At 42.1% G+C, this 21,170-nt stretch overlaps 1 protein-coding gene across 3 annotated transcripts in view; it reads right to left on the bottom strand.

Moving 5' to 3' along the window:
* Positions 1–386: 386 nt before the first annotated feature.
* The window catches only part of ipcef1 (interaction protein for cytohesin exchange factors 1), a 37,179-nt gene continuing 16,395 nt past the window's right edge, over positions 387–21,170 (bottom strand). For 2 of the 3 annotated variants that reach the window (XM_042333050.1, XM_042333051.1), the window contains exons 2-11: positions 20,521–20,559; positions 20,156–20,189; positions 19,593–19,765; positions 17,823–17,896; positions 17,288–17,359; positions 15,208–15,278; positions 14,590–14,678; positions 13,136–13,505; positions 3,143–3,330; positions 387–1,221 (exon numbers count right to left, since the gene is read on the bottom strand). In XM_042333050.1, the coding sequence (XP_042188984.1) occupies positions 1,021–1,221; positions 3,143–3,330; positions 13,136–13,505; positions 14,590–14,678; positions 15,208–15,278; positions 17,288–17,359; positions 17,823–17,896; positions 19,593–19,765; positions 20,156–20,189; positions 20,521–20,559 (1,311 nt within the window). In that variant the 3' untranslated portion in view covers positions 387–1,020. Of the gene's footprint in view, positions 1,222–3,142; positions 3,331–13,135; positions 13,506–14,589; positions 14,679–15,207; positions 15,279–17,287; positions 17,360–17,822; positions 17,897–19,592; positions 19,766–20,155; positions 20,190–20,520; positions 20,560–21,170 lie in introns of those variants that run through there. The other variant, XM_042333052.1, reaches the window with a different exon arrangement.

The following is a 21,170-nucleotide window of genomic DNA, read 5'->3' on the forward strand; positions in this document are numbered from 1 at the left end:
AAAACCAAAAACAATAATAAATTGGTCATTTTCAATCTACGACTGTTTGTGGGACATTGCTGTGCGCAATTGGCTGCCGCGTTCGCCCACAAATATACAGTCAATTCACTTCACAGTGTGTTCTGTGAAGCGCTTTAGGACGTCCTCCCGACGTGAAAGACGCTATATCAAATGCAAGGATTATTATTATTATTATTAAAGATTATTAATTAATTAATCTATGGTTCAATTTTCAGCACGGGTCAAAGAGGAGATGTTATCTCAAGACTGTGAATTAATGCAGGAAATATTTAAGTAAAGTGATTAATAAAGACATGGCGTAATTATCTACCAATTATCTTTCCTGCTGAAGGCCATATGAGCCTCACACAGGGCAAAAGACATCCTCAGTGTTTATTTGCGCTTTATTACTTAAATTTGATTAGTAAAATGCAAGACCTGTAAACATAAGATCTCAGGTACATTTTATAATACGGATATACAAGCACTTTGATCAGTTCAGGCAGGAATTGAACGTGTTTAAAATATGACGTTTCGATGCAATTCAGATTTATTGTAGGAGAAATGGGTTGGTACTTTCTCTAATCCCTGAAAGTGGTATTTTACACTGATGAGTATCAAATTACTGACACGTGGGAATACCTTTCAAATGTTCTGTGCTCTCGAATCATGCCAGGCCCAATGCTGACGGTAGAAATAATAGAATTTTGTAACTTGTGAAGTGCTGTTCCAGCATGAGTAACACCCTCACAGACTTGTGCCTTGAATCTTATATTCCTTCAAATAGCACAATGACAATCCATTATTGTCAGTGCAGTAGTGTCTGTGTGTTGTTTACAGGTTAAATAGCATCCCGAACCCTACACTGTAGGCAGATATCCACTTTACATGTCTACTTATAAATATAACAATGACTGTCCATCAGTCAAGCCAGTGTTGGCCCACTGGTGGTCCTCCAGTACTCAAAGATGGACCAAAGCAGTGGAAGGGTAACATTTAGGTGAAGTTCCTCTCAGTGCTTCAGACATCTGTTTCGAGATGGGATGAGTTCAGAGTCTCTGATGCGCTTGCATTCTCTTCTGAACAGGTCTCTGGACGGTAAACCTTGCAGATATCCTGCAACAGCAATGAGTAGTCCTGCTTCCACTGCCTGAACTTCTCCGCTGTGAACTGTGTATCCTCCAGCAATTGGTCTATTACAGCGAGGTCCGCCTGTTTTGACTGTTCAATGGAGGAGAGAGAAAAGGGGATGGAAGATGGGAGTTGGGGGAAAGAAATATCAGACAGAAGAACTCCACAGGCGCAAACAACTTTCTCTTTCAGTCTTGAATGAAATAACTTACTGCTAGATCAATCATTTATGCATTATATTTGTAATAATACATTTGGTATAGCGCCTCTCACATCAGGAAGAATGTTTCAAAGCTTCACTGCACAGTAAAGTGTAGTAACTGTTTTCTGGGCAAATGCAACAGCGATATCCACACAAAAAAGCCATGAGCCACAACCAGCCACAAATTGGTTAGCAATCCTTTTTTTTAATATTGTGGGCATGTTAGCCAGGACACCAGGAGAAACTCTTTTCTCTTTTTGAATACAGTAAAACTCACACAAGTCACATCAGTCCAGGCCATAACCTTTAATATGACTTACGTGAAGTACAAGTTATAGTCAAACTTGTATAAATTGTATAATATCCAATTTAATCAAAATACTGATATTTGTTAGGTCAGGGTATCAAGGGACACTGGGCAAGGGCAGGTAATTGGAGTTGATGTACAGATCAGCGACGATCGTATAGAATTGAGGAACAGGTTTGAGGGGCTGAATGGCCTATTTCTGTTCCTATGTTTCTATCTGCACTGTGCATGCATAATTCAATGCAGTCAGTAAGTGCACATGCAGTAGTTCCTCATTCAGCTGTTTAGTGCACTTGCAACTTCACTGAATCGTGGGAAATGAAGTTCTTCTGCACATGCAGCAATGAGTAAGACTATTTTTCTCGTGATTCAATGCAGTTGGCCGGTAATACCACCAACAAATTATATTTACACAGCGCCTTTCATGCCGGAAGGAAGTTCCAAGGCGTTTGGAACAGTCAAGGATTTGGAACCGAGCTGGAGGTTGGGATCAGGATGGGTTGAAGGTAGGGGTAGGAGGGTGGCCGAAGGCACGGTCAAAGAGGAGGGTCTTGAGGCATATCTTGAAGGAGGCAAGGGAGGGGGCGAGGCGATGGAGTTCTAAAGGGTGGGGGCAGGAGGCTGAAGGCCCGATCGCCGATGGTGGGGCGAGCTGAGTGGGGAGTTTGATTCCTGGACATGGCAAAAACGCTTTTCCGGAGGTAATAATCCCTTTAAAAAAAGGTGGTCACTCAATTCATAACTGTTTGTAGGACACTGCTGTACGCAATTGGCTACTGCGTTTCACCCACAAAATATACAGTCAATTCACTTTACAGTCCATTTTGTGAAGCTCTTTGAGATGTCTGAAAGATGTGATAAAGCTCTATTTCAAATGGAAGGATTATTAACTTCCCATCAACCACAAATCAAGTTCAGCATCTTCCTGGTCTGTGTGGTTCAGGTTTACATTAGGCGATGTCTTTAACAACATCTCTACCCAGAACCAATCATTGGGGGAACAGCATTATGGTTTTTCATTGCACAAATCTGGTTCAAGTCACAAGCAATAGCAGATAAACCATTCATTTTTAACAATAGGCCTTTTAGTTTCAAAGTTCCAGCAGTCTTCCTCTTTCCTTCCTCTGTCTCACACATTGAATTACATGACCTAGTACGAAGTATTGGGAAAGGAGCTTAAAGCTTATCAGTGGCAAGCTATGTGGTTTTAGCTGGTTAGACTCTAGCAGTTACCCCAATGCACACTCTGGGGTCCCCACCAATACTTTCCGGAATTAGGTAAACAAGATGTGTCCCTCCAGGGAGAGAGTGTGCATTCGATTCCAACAATCTATCTCTGGGATTTCCATGTGTAGGTGGGATACATGGAAATCTCAGCTTGGTTTGGATACTCTTAAGCACGGTGATGGGTTTCCAGTAGGTGTCAGACATCCGGCTGAGCAAAAAAAAATCTTACAGCTTACTAGTTCCATTGGCACAAGACAAAGAATCTATTCACATACCTTTAATGTACTGTTTAAAGCTCGGAATTTGTGTAACCTATCATTGACGATAGGATTCTTGCTGCGTTTTATGAAGGATTTCCTGTAGTCCCGTTTCGAGGATGGTCTGTGCTGCCCAATGGGTGAAAGACTGGCTTGTTCTAAAGACTTGTACAGTTGCTCCATTTCATCAGAACTCTGTGGTTGTTCTTGAGGATAAAAAAAAAGTCAAATGTTTAAATCCGTGCACTTTATACTGTTGGAAGTACGTAATATCTCCCGAGCAATACAACGAATGAAATATGTCCTGCCAGTGCTCTCAGACTGTTTTTCTATTTCTGTTTAATTACTTTTCCTCTCCTGGCTAACTTGCCAAGCTCCCCTGGCTTCCAATTACGGACAGATCGATTTCAAGATCCTCTCACACGTTTCAAATCCCTTTTTGCCCTCGCACCTCCCTACTTCTCCAACCTGCTTAGCTGCTTACCCCCCCACTCCCCCACCCACTGCCTCTGTTCGGCTGCTGGCTCTGGCCTCCTATCTGTCCCTTGCCCCCTCCGCTCCACCATCAGGGGCCGTGCCTTTAGCCACTATGCCACAAAACTCTGGAACTCTCTCTCAATCCGCCTTGTCCCTTCCCTCCCCACTTTCAAATCCCACCTAAAGTCATTCAATTTTGATTGTACATACGGTTACCTCCCCACTTCCTCTCCCCCTGGCTCGGAGTCAGACTCCACCAATGTCAAGAGTTCAGGGACACTACTCCGTGTGAAGGGTGCTTTATAAATGCAAGTTGTTGTTGTTTGTTGAATATTCATTTCAGTTAAATACAGCTGCATTTTATACAACTACACAGAAGAAGCACTCTGTGAGCTTGTGTTTTTGTGCACGATGAGTGATTCACATAATCCTGCTTTTTATCTGGACCAAATTCTATCCTGCAATTCGTCTGGACTGAGATGCGCTATTTTAATATTCCTTGCATTTGATGTAGTGCCTGATTAAATCTTTGAGATATCTCAAAGCGCTTCACTGGATATACTGTAAAGTGAATATTGGACATTAACCCCATTCATCCTGAGGCTGAGGAGCTGTTAACAGGCCACATGTGCCCCTATGTTAGAGACCAACAACACACTGGAGAGGTTTCAGACTGCTTTATCAATGGAGATACCAGGAAATGCACAGCCTGTCATCTGCCAAAGTACTGTATCACGAGACATCTGTGGTGTTTGGTAATCAGTCACAAAGCCACCAGCATAATGGAAAAAAGACGATTCTGCCCAAGAACAGACTCCAATACATCATAACCCTTCCAATTGTTATTGAGCCTAATCACTGTGAAACATCTCAAACCACTTCACAGGATTTAATAATAATAATGATAATAATCCTTGCATGTTTATATAGTGCCTTATCGTGTCTTCGATTCAGCTTAAAGTACTTCACAGAATACACTATAACATGAATTGACTGTATATTTTGTGGGTGAAACGCGACAGCCAAATGCGCACAGCAGTGTACCACAAACAGTCATAGACTGAGTGACCAAATTATTATTTTTTCCAATTTTTTATAAGGGATTATTACCCCTGGAAAAGCGATTTGCCAATTGACTAACAACCGGGTTCCTACTAATTGCTAGGTAAACAGGAGCATGTAGAGTAAGGAACCTTGCCCAAAGTGTTACCCTGCCCAGGAATCAAATCCCGGTCCTCTCACTTGTGAAGCAATCGCTCTAACCAGATACAGGACTCCAGAAACTTTATAAACAAAGCCTTTATCCATCTTCCTACCGCTTCCCCCAAACACAATACCCATTTTATGTTCTCTATAATCTGAATGCTGGCTACGTTATTGCTTTGATATTAATCCAAGGTATTCATTATTGTAAACGATGACTTTTCCGACAAAAAGCTGTATATTACAATGCACAAGTCTTCAGCACATCCATTACAAACAGCATCATGGTTTGGGGGTTCATGCTAAAACAGTGGTTAAAAAGCCCTGCCTCAACTCCACAGTATATACACTTAAAATAAATACAGAACAATGTTATCTCAGCATTCAGATGACTACTTGCTTCAAGTTATTCTGTGCAACCAATACCCTAAATGCAATTTGAGGTTTAGAGATCAAATCTTGCCCTTGGTGAAGGTTTAGTAGAGTAGGAGATAATATGCAGAGCTTTGTGAAGCACACACGAGCCATTTTAGGGGTGGGGGGTGGGGATGGGGAGGGAAGTAGGGATAAATTGGAAATACAGAGAGATAAGCAAAGTTCAGCCAGGGCTAGTTAAAACAAATCATGATCAAGGATAGCGTAACAGGGAGCCATAGTTCCTTTCCCTTCATGCCCTTGCACCTCCCTACCAACTCTAACCTGCTTACCCTTGACTCTACCACCTGCTGTCTCCGTTTGGCTGGCTCTGGCCTCCTGTTTGATCCTTGTCCCCTCCGCTCCACCATCGGTGGCAATGCCTTCAGCTACTACATTTCAAAACTCTGGAATTCTCTCTCCCTAAATCCCTCCGACTTGTTCCCTCCCGCACCTTCAAATCCTATTTAAAGACCTTCCTTTTTGATCGTGCTTACGGTCACCTCCCCACTCCCTCTCCCCCCGGCTCAGTGGCAAACTCCACCATTATCAAACGCTCTGGGACGCTACCCCACAAACAGAGGATGTGGAGTAAGGAAACTTGCCTAAGGTTTCACCCCACCTGGGAATCGGATCCAGGTCCCCTCGCTTGCCAGGCGAGTGCTCTAACCACTAAACTGCAGGATGTGGAGTTCTCCCGATATAAAAGGCGCTATATAAATGCAATTTTGTTGTTGTAATAATTCCTGAAAAAAAGTACTAATAATAGATTGGTATGTTTAAAGGCATTTAATGGAATGCCTTTACACATAGGTATTGATACATTGGCTCACAGTGTAGCTCACAAGTTTACATGAGAAGAGATTATTGATGATTCAATACTTTCTCCTTGTGAGGGCAAGTTTAGGACAGAGATCAGGAGGTAATTTAGTACGCTGTGGTTTATATTTATATGGCGCCTTTCATTTATGTAGCGTAAATGGATCAGGCTGGATGGGGGTGAGTTGATATCAACAATAAATGGCTGTAACAGATATCAGGAGGTTAGTCGAGGGGTTGAGGTAATGACACTGGCATATTGAAGAACAAGCTTAGGCCTGTAATAGGAAGATGGCTGGGTGTGATTTGTGGCGCGATCAAATAATGCCAAAGGGCTTGTTCTATTCTTGTGATGCATCCAAATAAATTCCTAAACCATAGGCTGAACATTTTTAAACAGAGTCAACTCTGTAAGCCAAAGTCAACACACACAAAGATTTCACTTAAGCAAATCAGAGTTAATCCGAGAGCGTATAGCTCACTGTTCTTTAATATTTCTTAAAGTAGATCATTGTCTATTTTATTCTTTTTAGTTCAACTGGTACTATATATTCCTTATATTTTCTCAATATTGCACTTAACATTATAAGTCAAGTTTTCTGATCGTTTGCAACAAAAAAGGACTGTCTTGAATGTTGCAGAAGTCGTGTTAGTAATTCCAAAGTGTTAAAAGGCCTCTTCATTTTGAAAACTATTTTTACTCTATACAAAGACCAATTGTTATGCGTTTCCCATGGCTAGCAGTATTTTTCAAGTTCGCTTGTCATGAGCAATTTCTCCTTCTAACTTAAATACCATGGGAAAGAATGATCAGTGGAGTCCTGTAGTTTAGTGGTTAGACCACTCTCCTCGCAAGCGAGAGAACCCGGTCAGGGTGAAACATTGAGCAATAATTATAATAATCCTTGCATTTGTTAAAGCGCTTTTCACATCTTCTAGACATCTCAAAGCACTTCACAGAATACACTGTAAAGTGAATTGATTATATATTTTGTGGGCAAAATCCGGCAGCCAATTGTGCACAGCAATTGTTCCACAAACAGTCATAGATTGAGTGACCAAACTATTATTATTATTTTTTTTAAGGGATTATTACTATAATTGCTGTGCACAATTGGCTGCTGTGTTTCTCTCACATAGTCCCACATACAGTCAAATCACTTTACAGTATATTCTGTGAAGCACTTTGAGACGTCTTTAAGATGTGATAAGGCACTACATCAGTGCCCCGCAAACAGTCATGGATTGAGTAAACAAATGATTATTAATTTTTGATTTTTTTTTGAAGGCATTATTATCCCCGGAAAAGTAATCTGCCAATCGACTAACAACCAGGTTCCTACTCACTGCTTGATACACGGAGGCGTAAGGAAATAAGGAGTAAGGAAATTTGCCCAACATTTCACCCTGCTCAGGAATCGAACACAGGTCCTCTCGCTTGCGAGGCGAGTGCTCTAACCACTGAGCTACAGGACTCCACCCATAGGCTAATGTGGCAATTATAATGATATAATCCTTACATTTGATATACCACCTTTCATGTCGGGAGACATCTCGAAGTGCTTCACAAGATTTATTGTAAAGTGCAGCGAGCACAGCAGGCAAATGTTTGCGTGGCAATGTCCCACAAATAGCCATGAAGTGAATGACGAATATATGAATGTATAAAACAGTCATCATACACTTTGGCCATTCAACAATACTGACACATCTACTTCCACGCCTCCTGCTGGTTACTCAATATATTTCCAATAACATGTTTTACCTTAGTTCTGCGTTAACCTGTTTCATTTTCCATTTGATCTCCCCAGTTCCCCTTCCTGAACCAGCATAGGCATACAATACAACAACAACAACAAAATTGCATTTATAGAGCGCCTTTCACGTCGGGAGGATGTCCCAAGGCGCTGGACAGTTGGGTCGGGACAACAACAACAACAAGATTCCATTTATAAAGCGCCTTTCACGTCAGGAGGACATCCCAAGGCGCTGCAAAGGACGTCCCAAGGGACCCGAGCAGGGAGGAAATGGTCAGGGTGAGGGGAGCGAAGAGAGGGAGCAAGGAGGGGGCAGAGAGTCGAGAGGGGAGCAGAAGGCATGGTTGAAGAGAATAGTCAGCCTGTATTTGGTACAATTTGATAGCGTCATATTGGTTGAAATAACCCAAATAATCCCCCAAACCAGTCTCATTATTCATGAACTTCATCCAGTTTTCTTCACACCACTTCTTTGACTACCTAAATAATTATCTGGGTTCAATACTTTGAGTCTAATCTGAAGTTGCTCAATTACTTTCTAATAGCAATCTGTTTCTCATTAATCTCAGTCTCCAACAATAAAATTGCCTTCTCTTTTTCACACACACAATGGCCCACCAACTCTGTTCAGCACTACACTTGAAGGGGAATTGGAAAGAATGAGAGGTTATGGGGAAATAAATTGGAATAGATATTTTTAGTGGGGATGTTAACACAGTGTAGACAATGGGCTGAGTTACTGATTGCCTATTTCTATGCTGAAAACAAGGTCAGGGAAATTTCAACCCGTAAATTTCATACATGAAACTTTGGTTCAGTCATACACAGAAACCCGTCATGGTGCTTTCTGTTTTGAACCGCTGAGCATCTGACACAAGTGGAAACCCAGAGCAAACCCAGGCTTCAGAGCAGTCAGTGTAATGATTTGATTTCTAACAGCTACCTGCCGCTAAAAATAGCCAACTTCTTGGTAACCAGGTCATCAACAATTTCCTGCATTATGCATATACCACACAGGAACAACAATGATAATAATACTTCCATTTGATAAACCGCCTGATCCTGTCTTTGAGACGTCTCAAAGCGCTTCACAGAATATAGTGTAACGTGAATTGACTGTATATTTTGTAGCCGAAACCTGACAGTCAATTGCGCACAGCAGTGTCCCACAAACAATTGTGGATTGAGTGACCAAACTATTGTTATTTTTTTTAAGGGATTATTATCCCCGAAAAAGCAATCTGCCAATTGACTGAAACCGGGTTCATACTGCTAAGTAAACAGAGGTGTTTGGCGTAAGGAAACTTGGGCAAAGTTTCTCCCTGTCCGGGAATCCACGTCCTCTCGCCTTGTGAGGCGAGCACTCTAACCACTGAGCTACAGGACTCCATTACAGGAAGCATCTCTGTTGTCAATCTTTGACTCACCTGTTTAAATTGTAGAAAATAGCAAGTAGACTTGCCAGTCACTTTGTGCAGTGAAACTCGCTCTCAACTTCATTATAGAGTGGGCTACGATTTTATGGATCCTTACAACTGTGTTACAACCAGGTATTTGCCAAAGAAACTGACTGAGGTGTGAGAGTTGTACTAAAGTATTTTAAAAAGATTATTTTGGGGGCTGGCCAGATGGACCCCCCTCTACTGATTGTGCACATTTTGGTACTATTAATGACACATTTATACTGTGGTTTTGGTGTTCATGGCAGCTGTGCCCTTAGATACATAGGGACAGGAATAGGCCATTTGCTCTTCGAGCCTGTTTCGCCATTCTATAAGATCATGGCTGATCTATACCTTAAGTCCAATTACCCGCTCTTAATAATAAATAATAATAATAATCCTTGCATTTGATATAGCGCTTTTCACGTCGGGAGGACGTTCCAAAGCGCTTCACAGAACACACTGTAAAGTGAATTGACTGTATATTTGTGGGCGAACGCAGCAGCCAATTGCGCACAGCAATGTCCCACAAACAGTCGTAGATTGAAAATGACCAATTATTTATTGTTTTTGGAGGGATTATTATTAGGCTCTGTGTGGAGTAAGGAAACTTGCCTAAGGTTTCGCCCTCTGCCTGGAATTGAACTCAGGTCTCTCACTTGCAAAGCGAGTGCTCTAACCATTGAGCTACAGGACTCTTGCCCCATATCCCCTGATTCCCTGACCTAACAAATATCTATCCACCTCAGTCTTGAAAATGTGAATGGATTCAGCATCCACAGCCTTTTGGGGGAGAGAGTTTCAGATTTCCACTACCCTTTGGGTGAAAAACTGCCTCTTGATTTCACTCCTAAATGGCCTGGCTCTAATTTTAAAATGATGCCCCTTGTTCTGGATTCCTCCAACAGATGAAAACGTTTCTCTGTGTCTACCCTATCGAATCCTTTTATTATTTTAAAAATCTTGATCATATTAATTATTATCACTATCATTGCAGATCTGAGGCGCCAACCTGGCTCAGTTGGTAGCACTTTTACTCTGAATGTTGGCAGAATTGCTGCATTGTCAGAGGTGTTCTACTTTAAAGCCTTTGTGGAGGGCTTTAAAGCCTTCGCCTTCAAAGTCCTCCACAGCCGTGATCCTTCCTACCTCTGTGATCTGCTAATGCCATATCGACCTGTCTGCTCCCTCCCCTCAGCAAGCTCTGGCCTGCTCCACGTCCCCAGCCTGGCCCACCCCACCATCGGCGGTCAGGCCTTCAGCCTCTCTGCCCCACCTTTGGAACTTCATCCCACAGTCCCTTTGCCTTGCTCCCTCCCTTGCCTCCTTCAAGGCACATATCAAGACCCTTCTCTTCGACCACGCCTTTGACCACCCTTCTACCTCTACCCTCTAACCCTCCTGATCCTAACCCCCTGCTCGTATTCAATTCCCTGACTGTCCAGTGCCTCGGGACGGCCTCCCCACGTTGTCCTTTAGGTAAGATGTTAAACTGAGAGGTCCCGTTTATCTATTAACGTGGAGGTTAAAGATCCTACAGTACTCCAATGCAGTGCTTGGATTATTGGGGGGCCCATTTGCCTGTCAGTTGGATGTTAAAAGACCTATATGCCGCTATTCGAAAAGAGAAGGGAGTTATTATTAAGATCTTAAGGTGGTTGACACCTTAAGACTTGTTGTGGTAGTAATACAATTTGTGCAGAAAATAAATTGGCAGTACAGAATTCTGCTTCATGCTATTAAAAATAATTTGGTCACTCAATCCACGACTACTTGTGGGATACTGCTGTGCGCAATTGGCTGCTGTGTTTCTCCCACAAAATATCCACTTTCTGTGAAGCGCTTTGAGATGTCTCGAAGACGTGATAAAGCGTTATATCAAATGGAAGCATTATACTATTATTATCACAATCTTTTAATAGCTCACTCAGATGGCGATCGGTGTGGACTTACTATATGTAAATAGAAGGTACTCCATGTCAGTCTGTCTAACACAAATACAGAATTACTTTCAAGAATGAAGTTAAGTGGAAAACCCATAGTGCACTGAAAGCCAGAGTGGAAATAAAATATTCAACAGGGACATTACACGCTCCATTTACTGTGCTTTGGCTATTGTAGACAAACCAAAACCTTCGGGCAAAAGTAAAATATGGGACACAACAATTGTGGATCTGACACAAAAAAAACATTCAGCTATTATCCCAACATGTGAAATGACTGTGCTGCTTTTGAACAGCTTAATGCTAGGTTTGGCTACCCAGCAGGCAGTACTTACCAAGACCTGAAATTAATACTTGTCCACAGGCCAAGGTCGGTATTTGCTGTTTTGTTCTCTGCTCCAAACATTCATTACCTTCGCAGCATCCACAATAATGAACCTTCTTGTGCTGTGCGCAATTGCTGCCGCCCACAATTGCCCACAAAATATATAGTCAATTCACCTTACAGTATATCCTATGAAGCGCTTTCAGGTGTCTCGAAGACGTGATAAGGCGCTATATTAAATGCAAGGATTATTATTATGATTAAGATTCCACCACATGCCAGTTTGAGCAATAATAATAATAATTGAGTTACAATAAGTAGATTGTATTGGAAAATGTAATCTGAGATGACAAATTAAATCCGCAGTGTATATTTTTGTCCTGTAATTATATTTGCCCCCTCCTAACTCTCCGATCTGCTAACCCCTTATCAACCTGTCTACTCCCGCGGCTCAGCCTACTTCATTGTCCCCCGCCTGGCCTGCCACACCATTGGCGGTCAGCCCTTCAGCCTCTCTGCCTCCACCCTCTGGAACTCCATTCCCTTTGCCTCGCTCCCTCCCTTGCCTCCTTTGGGGCACACCTCAAGACCCTCCTCTTCGACCATACCTTCAGCTACCCTCCTATTCTCCCCGTCTTTCCCCTTCCCTGATCCCATTCCCCCTGATTGGGTCCTATTCACTCTGACTGTTCAGCACCTTGGGATGTCCACCCGAAGTGAAAGGCGCTTTACAAATGTAATTTTGTAATGTATTTCTGAGCTCAGGTGTACATCCATATTGAAGTGTAACAATCTTCATGCATCAGTAAGAAATTCGTAATCAAAAGCATTTGCCTGCAAAATACGTAGTCACCACGCATTACAAAATGTACTGATAAGCTTTTAGAGATGTCCTCCTAACTTGAAAGGTACTATCGTTTTTTTTTTGAGTCAGACGGGTGTCTGATACTTGCAGAAACCCATCACCATGCTTAAGAGTATCCAAACCAAGCTGAAAATTCCATGCAACCCAGCTACACATGGAAATTCCCCAGATAGATTTTGCTGGAATGGAATGCGCTCTCTCTCCCTGGAGGGATGCATCCTGCTTACCTAATTCCGGAAAGTATTAGGCGCAGCGTTCCCGCTGCTTGTCCAGCTAGGACCCACTACCCATTAGGGCTTTGGTTTGGAGAGTTTACAGGAGCTGAGTGGGATGACTCCCTGCTCCCAGTGACTGGTCTGCCCTTCCAAGTGCTGCCGATGAGCCAGGGTGGGCTGTGCTGTCATCAGCAGTGCCCTGGAATACTGCGGACCGGCCTGGCTCAGGAACCGGACTAAAGACCGTCAAGGAGGTCTGGCTCGATTCCCACATTCCATTGCCAGGCACATCACCTTGGGGCCAGTTCAGCTCTAAGGAGACCCTATTTAATAGGTGATATATCAAATATAAAGATTATTATTACGAATGATAATAAGATTACAAGCAAAAATATAAAATCCAATGGTGTGGAGCTGCTCATAACCACAGTGAAAGTAATTTAGTGCCCTGGCTTCTCATTAGACAAGTTGAATACTTCCGTTCCTCAGGAAATTATTCTGTGGAACTACTTCACTCTGATACGAATAAAGTAACTTAACTGTTTCCTCACCTTTCTCCGAGGTACTCAGCATGGTTGGCTGTTCCTCTATCTCCATCTTTTCCCTGCTAGAAGTGAGCTGTAGTTCTCCAGGAGCCAAATCCTCGTGGGATCCAGAGAGAGTCTTTTCCAGTTGGGATATTGCTGTTTCACACTGTGAAGATTCCTCCTGTGAAGATCCTACACTAGATTGTACAGTGGAGGTTAAGGACTGGTGCTCGAGTTCAGCATGCGATGAATTAATGATGTCAAGCCATGATTGTCTTTCCTGATAAGATGATTTGGGTGATGATATTGCAGATACAGAAGATCTGCTGGTGCTCTCTGATGAAGAATAGGAACTCGATGCTTCGCTGGACAATTGTGATGAACAGAATGGGGACTGAGGAGAATGAGCCGACATGGTTAGCAAAACCAGATCCCGCATTTATTCTATAACACAACACAAGTGTACTCTGTGCCATTAAATACAGTTAGGCAATTTGAGGATATATTTGTAACAATAATAACAATAATCCTTGCATTTGATATGGTGCCTTATCACACCTTCGAGATGTCTCTAAGCGCTTCACAGAATATACTGTAAATTAAAGAGATTATTACTACAACCGGGTTCCTACTTGGAGAGGCATGTGGAGTAAGGAAACGTGGCCAACGTTTCACCCTGCCCAGGAACCAAACCCAGGTCCTCTCATTGCAAGGCGAGCGCTTCAATCTCTAAACTACAGGATTCCACTTGTATAAGTAATTATTTGGACACCTGAGATCAGTAACTTTTATCTTAAGCAATTAAAATACTTGACCACTTAATGTCATGGTCATTTCTAGGTTAGCCCTGCTTTAAAAGTAAATGTAGTGTATTTCATATTAAGAATAGGGGGAAAAAACATAGAACAAATTGAGTTTCACTTGTGGAAACATTAAAAAATAATCCATGATTCATATAGGGTTGGAAATTTCAAATCAATATAAAATTAGCTTCCAGGTAGTAGGTGCAGCATGAAGTTTTGTTCCACAAAATATCTAATGTAGTTTAGAGTAAAAGAAAGAATATACACTCTCTGGTCAACATTTCAACAGGAAAAGATACTAATTGATCAATTACTACAATTGTCTCCACTACTGTACCACTGCCTTGGCTTCAGGAAAATGAGGGGCAATGAGACAATATAATAATAATCCTTGCATTTGATATCACACCTTACCATGTCTTCTAGACATCTCAAAGCGCTTCACAGAATATATTGGAAATTGGATAGGTATTTACAAAGGAAAAAAATGCAGGGCTATGGGGTAAGAGCGGGGAATGGGACTAGTTGGTAACTCTTTCAAAGAACCGGAACAGGCATGATGGGCCAAATGACCTCCTTCTGTGTTGTAAGATCCTATGATTTTACTAAAACTGAATGTGTTCACCCTTTGAGATTCTCAACACTTATCTATAGCTGCTGAACATGACCACTTACCTGAGTCTCTGTCGACTGTGTGGGCTGTGGTGGGGGAGGCACATCAGCTGGAATCTCCATATCTTCTGGCTCACTCTCACTCCAACACTCTGAAGCAAGGATGTGTTCACCAACGTTATTTGTATAAAATAAGCAAATTCAAGAGATACCCCAAAAACCTGAGAGAACTCTCAAAAATGCAGTTCAAAATCCTCGTCCTCACCTTCAAGACCCTCCACAGTCTTGCTCCTCCTACCTTTGTGCCCTGCTAATGCCATAACAACCTGTCTGCTCCAGCCTGCTCCATGTCCCCCGCCCGACCCGTCCCACCATTGGCGGTCAGGCCTTCAGCCTCTCCACCCCCATCCTTCAGAACTCCATCCCATAATTCCTTTGCCTCGCCCCCTCCCTTGCCTCCTTCAAGGCATGTCTCAAGACCCTCCTCTTCGACCATGCCTTCGGCCACCCTCCTAATCCTGCTGTCCTACCCTTACCTTCCCTGCCCTCCACCCCTCCTGATCTCATCCCCTGCTCGGGTCCAAATCTCTGATTGTCCAAAGCCTTGGGGTATCCTCCCGACATGAAAGGTGCCATGTAAATGAGATTTGTTGTTACATTCCAATAATGCAGCACACACACCTTCTTGCTTGGCTGCCTTTGGGCTTTCCTGCATGTACTGAATTGCAGCCAAACCCATCTTGTTCATCCACCTGAAAAAGTAACACAGGAAGGTTTGTCCTATTCAATCAATATGACCACCAAGTCTGACATGAGGTTTAAATTTAGAATTTCAAAGTTAATAAAATATAAATCATCCAGATGTACAGAGCTAGGATCCCCCCCCCCCCCCCCCCCCCCCACCCCCCACCAACCAAACCCACCTGGCACCTTTCTCCAGAATAATAATAGTAATAATAATAATCCTTGCATTTGATATAGTGCTTTATCACGTCTTCACCACCAATTGACTAACAACTGGGTTTCTACTTGCTGCTAGGTGAACAGAGGTGTGTGGAGTAAGGAAACTTGCTTTACTTTTCGCCCTGCCTGGGAATCTCCTCTCACGTGCAACACGAGTGCTCTAACCACTAAGCTACAATATGCAGCACCTCTGCTCCATCTGACATCCACTTATTAAATGCACTGGACGCTGCAAGTACATGTCCAACCTCTTCATTCTTTGCTTTTTCTCACTTATTCAGGAATGCTTTAGAAAAATTCTTAAACTCAGTCTTAAATTAATACCTGGAGTAACCAGTTCTTACAAAGGCAACAAGACCACGACAATAAATTACATTTACACAGAGGTCGTCCCAAGGCGCTGGACAGTCAGGGATTTGGACCCGAGCTGGTGGTTGGGATCAGGAGGGGTAGAGGGCAGGGAGGGTAGGGGTAGAAGGGTGGCCAAAGGCACGGTCGAAAAGGAGTTGAGAGGAGGAAGGGAGGGAGCGAGGCGAAGGGATTTGTGGGATGGAGTTCTGAAGGGTGGGGGCAGAGGGGCTGAAGGCCTGACCACAGATGGTGGGGCAGGACGGGCAGGGACGTGGAGCAAGCTGGACCATCTTGCAAATTCTGTGTTATTTAAATTGCAAACAATATAGGTGGAATTTCAGACTCCTGTTTCTTTAATAACAAACTAACTTTGCCCAGTCACTGCGAAGAGGCATTAAATGAGGCATTTTTGCCCCCCAAAAAACCTGAATAAGTACCTTGGTTAACCAAGCTTTAATCTATTTAAATAAATTTACATCAATAGCTTCAAGCAAAAGCTCAACTTTGTTAATAATTGAAACAGGCCTAATGCAACACTGAAAAAGGCACCTGTCACAACAATCGCCCATCAAACCCTTAGTGACCTAAAAAGGTTTGGATCCATGTGTATTCAGGTTACAAAAAAAATAATAAATCGGTCACTTCAATCAATGACTGTTTGTGGGACACTGCTGTGTGCAATTGGTTGCCACGTTTCACCCACAATATATGTAGTCCAATTCACTTTATCGTATATTCTGTGAAATGCTTTGAGACGTCTGGAAGATTTGATAAGGCACCATATCAAATGTAAGGATTATATTTATTGTTGAATTGTACAATCCTACTGCTTTTCTTTGTTGGCAGAATATTCAACCCGGGGAATGGGGGTGGGGGGCAGAAGAGTGAGAATAGGAGGAGGTGGGATATTGCAGCTGATACTGTTTCAAAGATCATTTGATCATGAGGAGTGTAAACCTGGACTATTTACTTCCCCAATTGTAGTTGCCTTTCTTGAAATCCTTTTTTTTTTAAATCCAAACTAATACCATGAGAGTTAATGTTATTGTGGAACATTAATGAAGTCATGATGCTCACACCTACTCAACATTTGTCACACATATTGTTATCATACATTAAAAAAAGTACCGGTAACAGGTTCAATAACAACTTTGAAAAGGGAATTGGTAGGTACTTGAAGAGGAAAAATTTGCAAGGATATGGGGAAAAAGTGGGGGAGTGGTTAACTCTTCCAAAGAGCCGGCACAGGCACGATGGGTCGAATGGCCTCCTTCTGAGCAGCAATATTCTATGATTCTATATTGGCCTTAATCGGAACTACATTTTGACTGAAACTGAGACAGGACAAAAACTGAAAGACAATGACGCATTCAGGAACCATCTATCAAAATACCCCACATAAGTTCCACCACGCCTACAAACACTTGACTTGCTAACTGGCACTTACTTGTTCATGTCATCGGCACTCTCTGCAGCAAAGTAGAAGCTCTTGAGTTGTGGGTGGCTTGCCTTGATAGCACTTGATTCAGAGGAAAAAAATAGATTGTGAGGAAAAGGTGACAGAATGATGCTTGCTTTTCTTTTTTGTACCTGAAGGTCAAAATAACTGAATTGCCCACCGCCAGCTCACAACTGCTGTTATGTATGAGCAAACCTTGAAGCATTTTTTTTAAAAAAATGCTCAATTGGTCAATCCATTCTGTTTGAGCTCAATTGCTCATTGAGCCATTAGAAGACTGAACAGTCAAAATGCTCAAACCTTTTAAACACAGTCTGTGGAGTCCTGTCGTGTAGTGGTTAGAGCACTCGCCTCACAAGCGGGAAGACCTGGGTTTGATTCCCGGGCAGGGTGAAATATTAGGCAAGTTTCCTTACTCCACATGCCTATTTATCTGTTAGTCGATTGGCAGATCGTTTTTCCTGGGGTAATAATGGCTTAAAAAAATAATTTGGTCATTGCAATGCACTGCAGAATTACTTACTGTTTCTTTTTACACTCTAAAGCTTTATCAATCATGAACTCCGGTAAACTAATGAAGCCTTCAGCTTTCTCTGCCTGTGGAAAGAACAGAATTGGTAAACTATGCAGCAGGAGAAGCATTTGTGTTTCACCATCACAGTAACACATGCTGTAAAGACCAATATAGAAATCATTGACTTCATTTCTGAGGAGGCCAGTCAGCCTATGTTGGAGATCTGCACTCCTATCCGAATTCTCTGCTCTTTTCCCTTTCCCTTTTTATTTCATTTCTCTGCAATTTCCAATTTAATAGATAATGTGGCAACTGTCATGCTATTACAATAATAATAATCCTCGCGTTGATATAGTGGCTTATCACATCTTCGAGGTGTCTCAAATAGCTTATACAGTAAAATGAATTGACTTGTTTGTTTTGTGGGCAAAACGCGACAACTAATTGCGCACAGCAGCGTTCCACAAGCGGTCGTGGATTAAGTGACCAAATTCTTCTTTTTTAGAAGGGAAAAGTGATCCAGCAGTCTTATTACTTATTGTGTGGAGTAACAAAACTTGCTCAACCTTTCGTCCTGGCAGGAATTGAACCCAGGTCCTCACTTGCGAGGCGAGTGCTCTAACCACTAAGCTGCAGGACCCCACAGCTAAACTACAGAATGGTGAGTTCATATCACTCAAGTGGTCACTATTCAAATGGGAGTCTTGGCAGGGTAGGCTGTGACATTACAGTGGGGTGGGGGTAGGTGGGGGAGTGTGAGAAGGAGGGCATCTTTGTTAGGACTGTTTCTGTTTTCTCTTTACATCCAACAGAGGTCTCGGATAATGATCAGAAATGGGAATTCTGACAGATTTTCCATTTCCTAACTTAGGGGCCAACTATAGCATCTCATTGGACAAGTTCCCTTACACCACTCGCCTCTGTTTACTTACCAGTAAGTAGGAACCCAGTTGCTCGTCAATTAGCGGATCACTTTTCTGGGGATAATAATCACTTAAAGTAATAACAAAATAATAATAACTTGGTCACTCAATCCATGACAGTTTGTGGGTCACTGCTGTGCGCAATTAGCGGCCGCGATTCATCCACAAAATATACAGTCAATTCACAGTATATTCTGTGATGCGCTTTGAGACGTCACAAAATATACTGTCACAAAAATGGCACGATATCAAATGCAAGCATTATTATTATTTTCTTGATTACTGTGGTACTGAGGTCAGCTATCTCCTTGCTAACCACAATTCAATCGTACAATCTGATTTTATTTCTTCCCTTCCTCCCTCCCCTATACAGCCCTGTATTTATAATCCAACAGGGAGAGCTGAGAGAGCTATCTATGAAACGGCACAACAGAAACACATTTGCTCCTTGGCTTATAAAGAATAAGCCAACCTAATTAATAATATTAATACTTGCATTTGATATAGAAACGTCTTAAAGCGCTTCACAGGATACACTGTCAAGTGAATTGACTGTATATTTTGTGGGAGAAATGCGGCAGCCAATTGCGCACAGCAGTGTCCTGCAAACAGTCATGACCAAATTATTATTTTTTTGGAAGGATTATTACCCTGGAAAGCAATCCGCCAATCAACGAACAAGCGGGTTCCTATTTACTGCTAGATAAACAGAGGCACGTGTGTGGAGCAAGGAAACTTGCCTAAGGTTTCACCCCGCCCGGGTATCAAACCCGGGTCCTCATCCAAAGAATTTTTTGATGTGTGTTTTTTCGTAAATGTAAACAGCGTCAAATAAATTTAGCTGAGCTGTACTCACAGTCTGATTGAGGTACCAGTAGAGAGAGGACCCTTTCAGCATAAACCAATACTTTTTCCATTTGTGCCCAATGAAGCCCTTGCTCTCTTTCTTTTTAAAAAGCCATCCCTGGAAGTCTGCATGGCCCAGGTCCTTGCAGGAGATCCTTCGCCTGCTCATTGCTGTTGTATTACCTACAAAACAAAAATCAGCCAAGTCTCCTCACTGTGTATGGTCAAAGAGATACTCATACAAAGAAAGCCGTTGATGTCTGACTATAAAAGCGTTACAGTTTGATCATTATTCCCTCCTTCCTCCACATGGCCCCGAAAATAACATTCTTCAATAGCACATTTAATACGTCTGCTACCAGGAAGATCAGCAGTGAATTCATCATACATTCCAATGTTATTTTTAAATACAATAGACTGATTATTGACCTTCAATTGTTGTAACCAGGACAGAAGCTGTGTTGTACTCTGGTCCTTTAAGCAATATTATGGCCTCTTACAATTCAGCAATTCATGGTACATATTTCATATAACATTCCTCTTATGGTGAAAAGTTTAAAAGATAGCATTTACCTCGTGTCGTCTTTCTTCTCAAACGCAACGGAACCTGCGAAGGCAGATAACATGAGCTCCAACAGCTTGCAACACTCTACGTAATTAAATAATGGGGAGGTGTGTGTGTGTGTGGTGTGTGCGAGCTGACAAACTGGAAGCCAGCTGTGATATGAAACATCTCACTGATAGCTGTCTGGAGCTACTGATTTACAGCAGCAAAGCACAAAAAAAATCAATTAGCGAGGCTTTCATGAAACATCCTGTTGTCTACAGACAGACAAGCTTTCAAACAGACACTGCAATGTACATTGCTATAATAATACATCAAACCAGCTTGGCTCATTACGTCAAAACACATTGGGAAAGAACAATGTTCTACTTACTGCTCCATTGCCATTAGGTGTTGCAGATGACACGGAAGACTGCAATTAAAAAGAAATTTAAAACTCTCAGAATACTAATTACATTAGAAAAAATAAAAATGATCTTTCATGCATCAAGCTGTGAACAGGAAGTTATGAGTTTTGAGGTGTAAATGCATTTGTGGTTTTTTTACTCTAGTATATTTTTTAATTTGTTTTTAAAACAAGAACAAAACGTTTATACCAGTTCAATCTTTCTTCAGAAATAATAAAATATCTTTTTTTTTGTTACTTGAGAATTACTATTGAGAAATATAAATTTTATATAATAATAAAAATCCTTGCATTGGATATCGCGCCATATCACATCTTCGAGACATCTCAAAGTGCTTCATAGAATATCTTGTAAAGTGAATTGACTGTATATTTTGTGGAAGAAACACGGCAGCCAATTGTGCACAGCAGTGTGCCACAAACAGTCGTGGATTTAGTGGCCAAATTACTATTATTTTTTTAAGGGAATATTACCCACGGAAAAGCGATCCGCTAATCGACTAACAACCGGGTTCCTATTTACTGCTAGGTAAACAGAGGCGTGTGGAGTAAGGAAACTTGCCTAACGTTTCGCCCTGCCCGGGAATTGAACGCAGGACCTCTCGCATGCGAGGTGA

The sequence above is a fragment of the Callorhinchus milii genome, unplaced genomic scaffold (assembly GCF_018977255.1).
Source record: "Callorhinchus milii isolate IMCB2004 unplaced genomic scaffold, IMCB_Cmil_1.0 Scaffold3, whole genome shotgun sequence".
NCBI classification, from domain to species: domain Eukaryota; kingdom Metazoa; phylum Chordata; class Chondrichthyes; order Chimaeriformes; family Callorhinchidae; genus Callorhinchus; species Callorhinchus milii.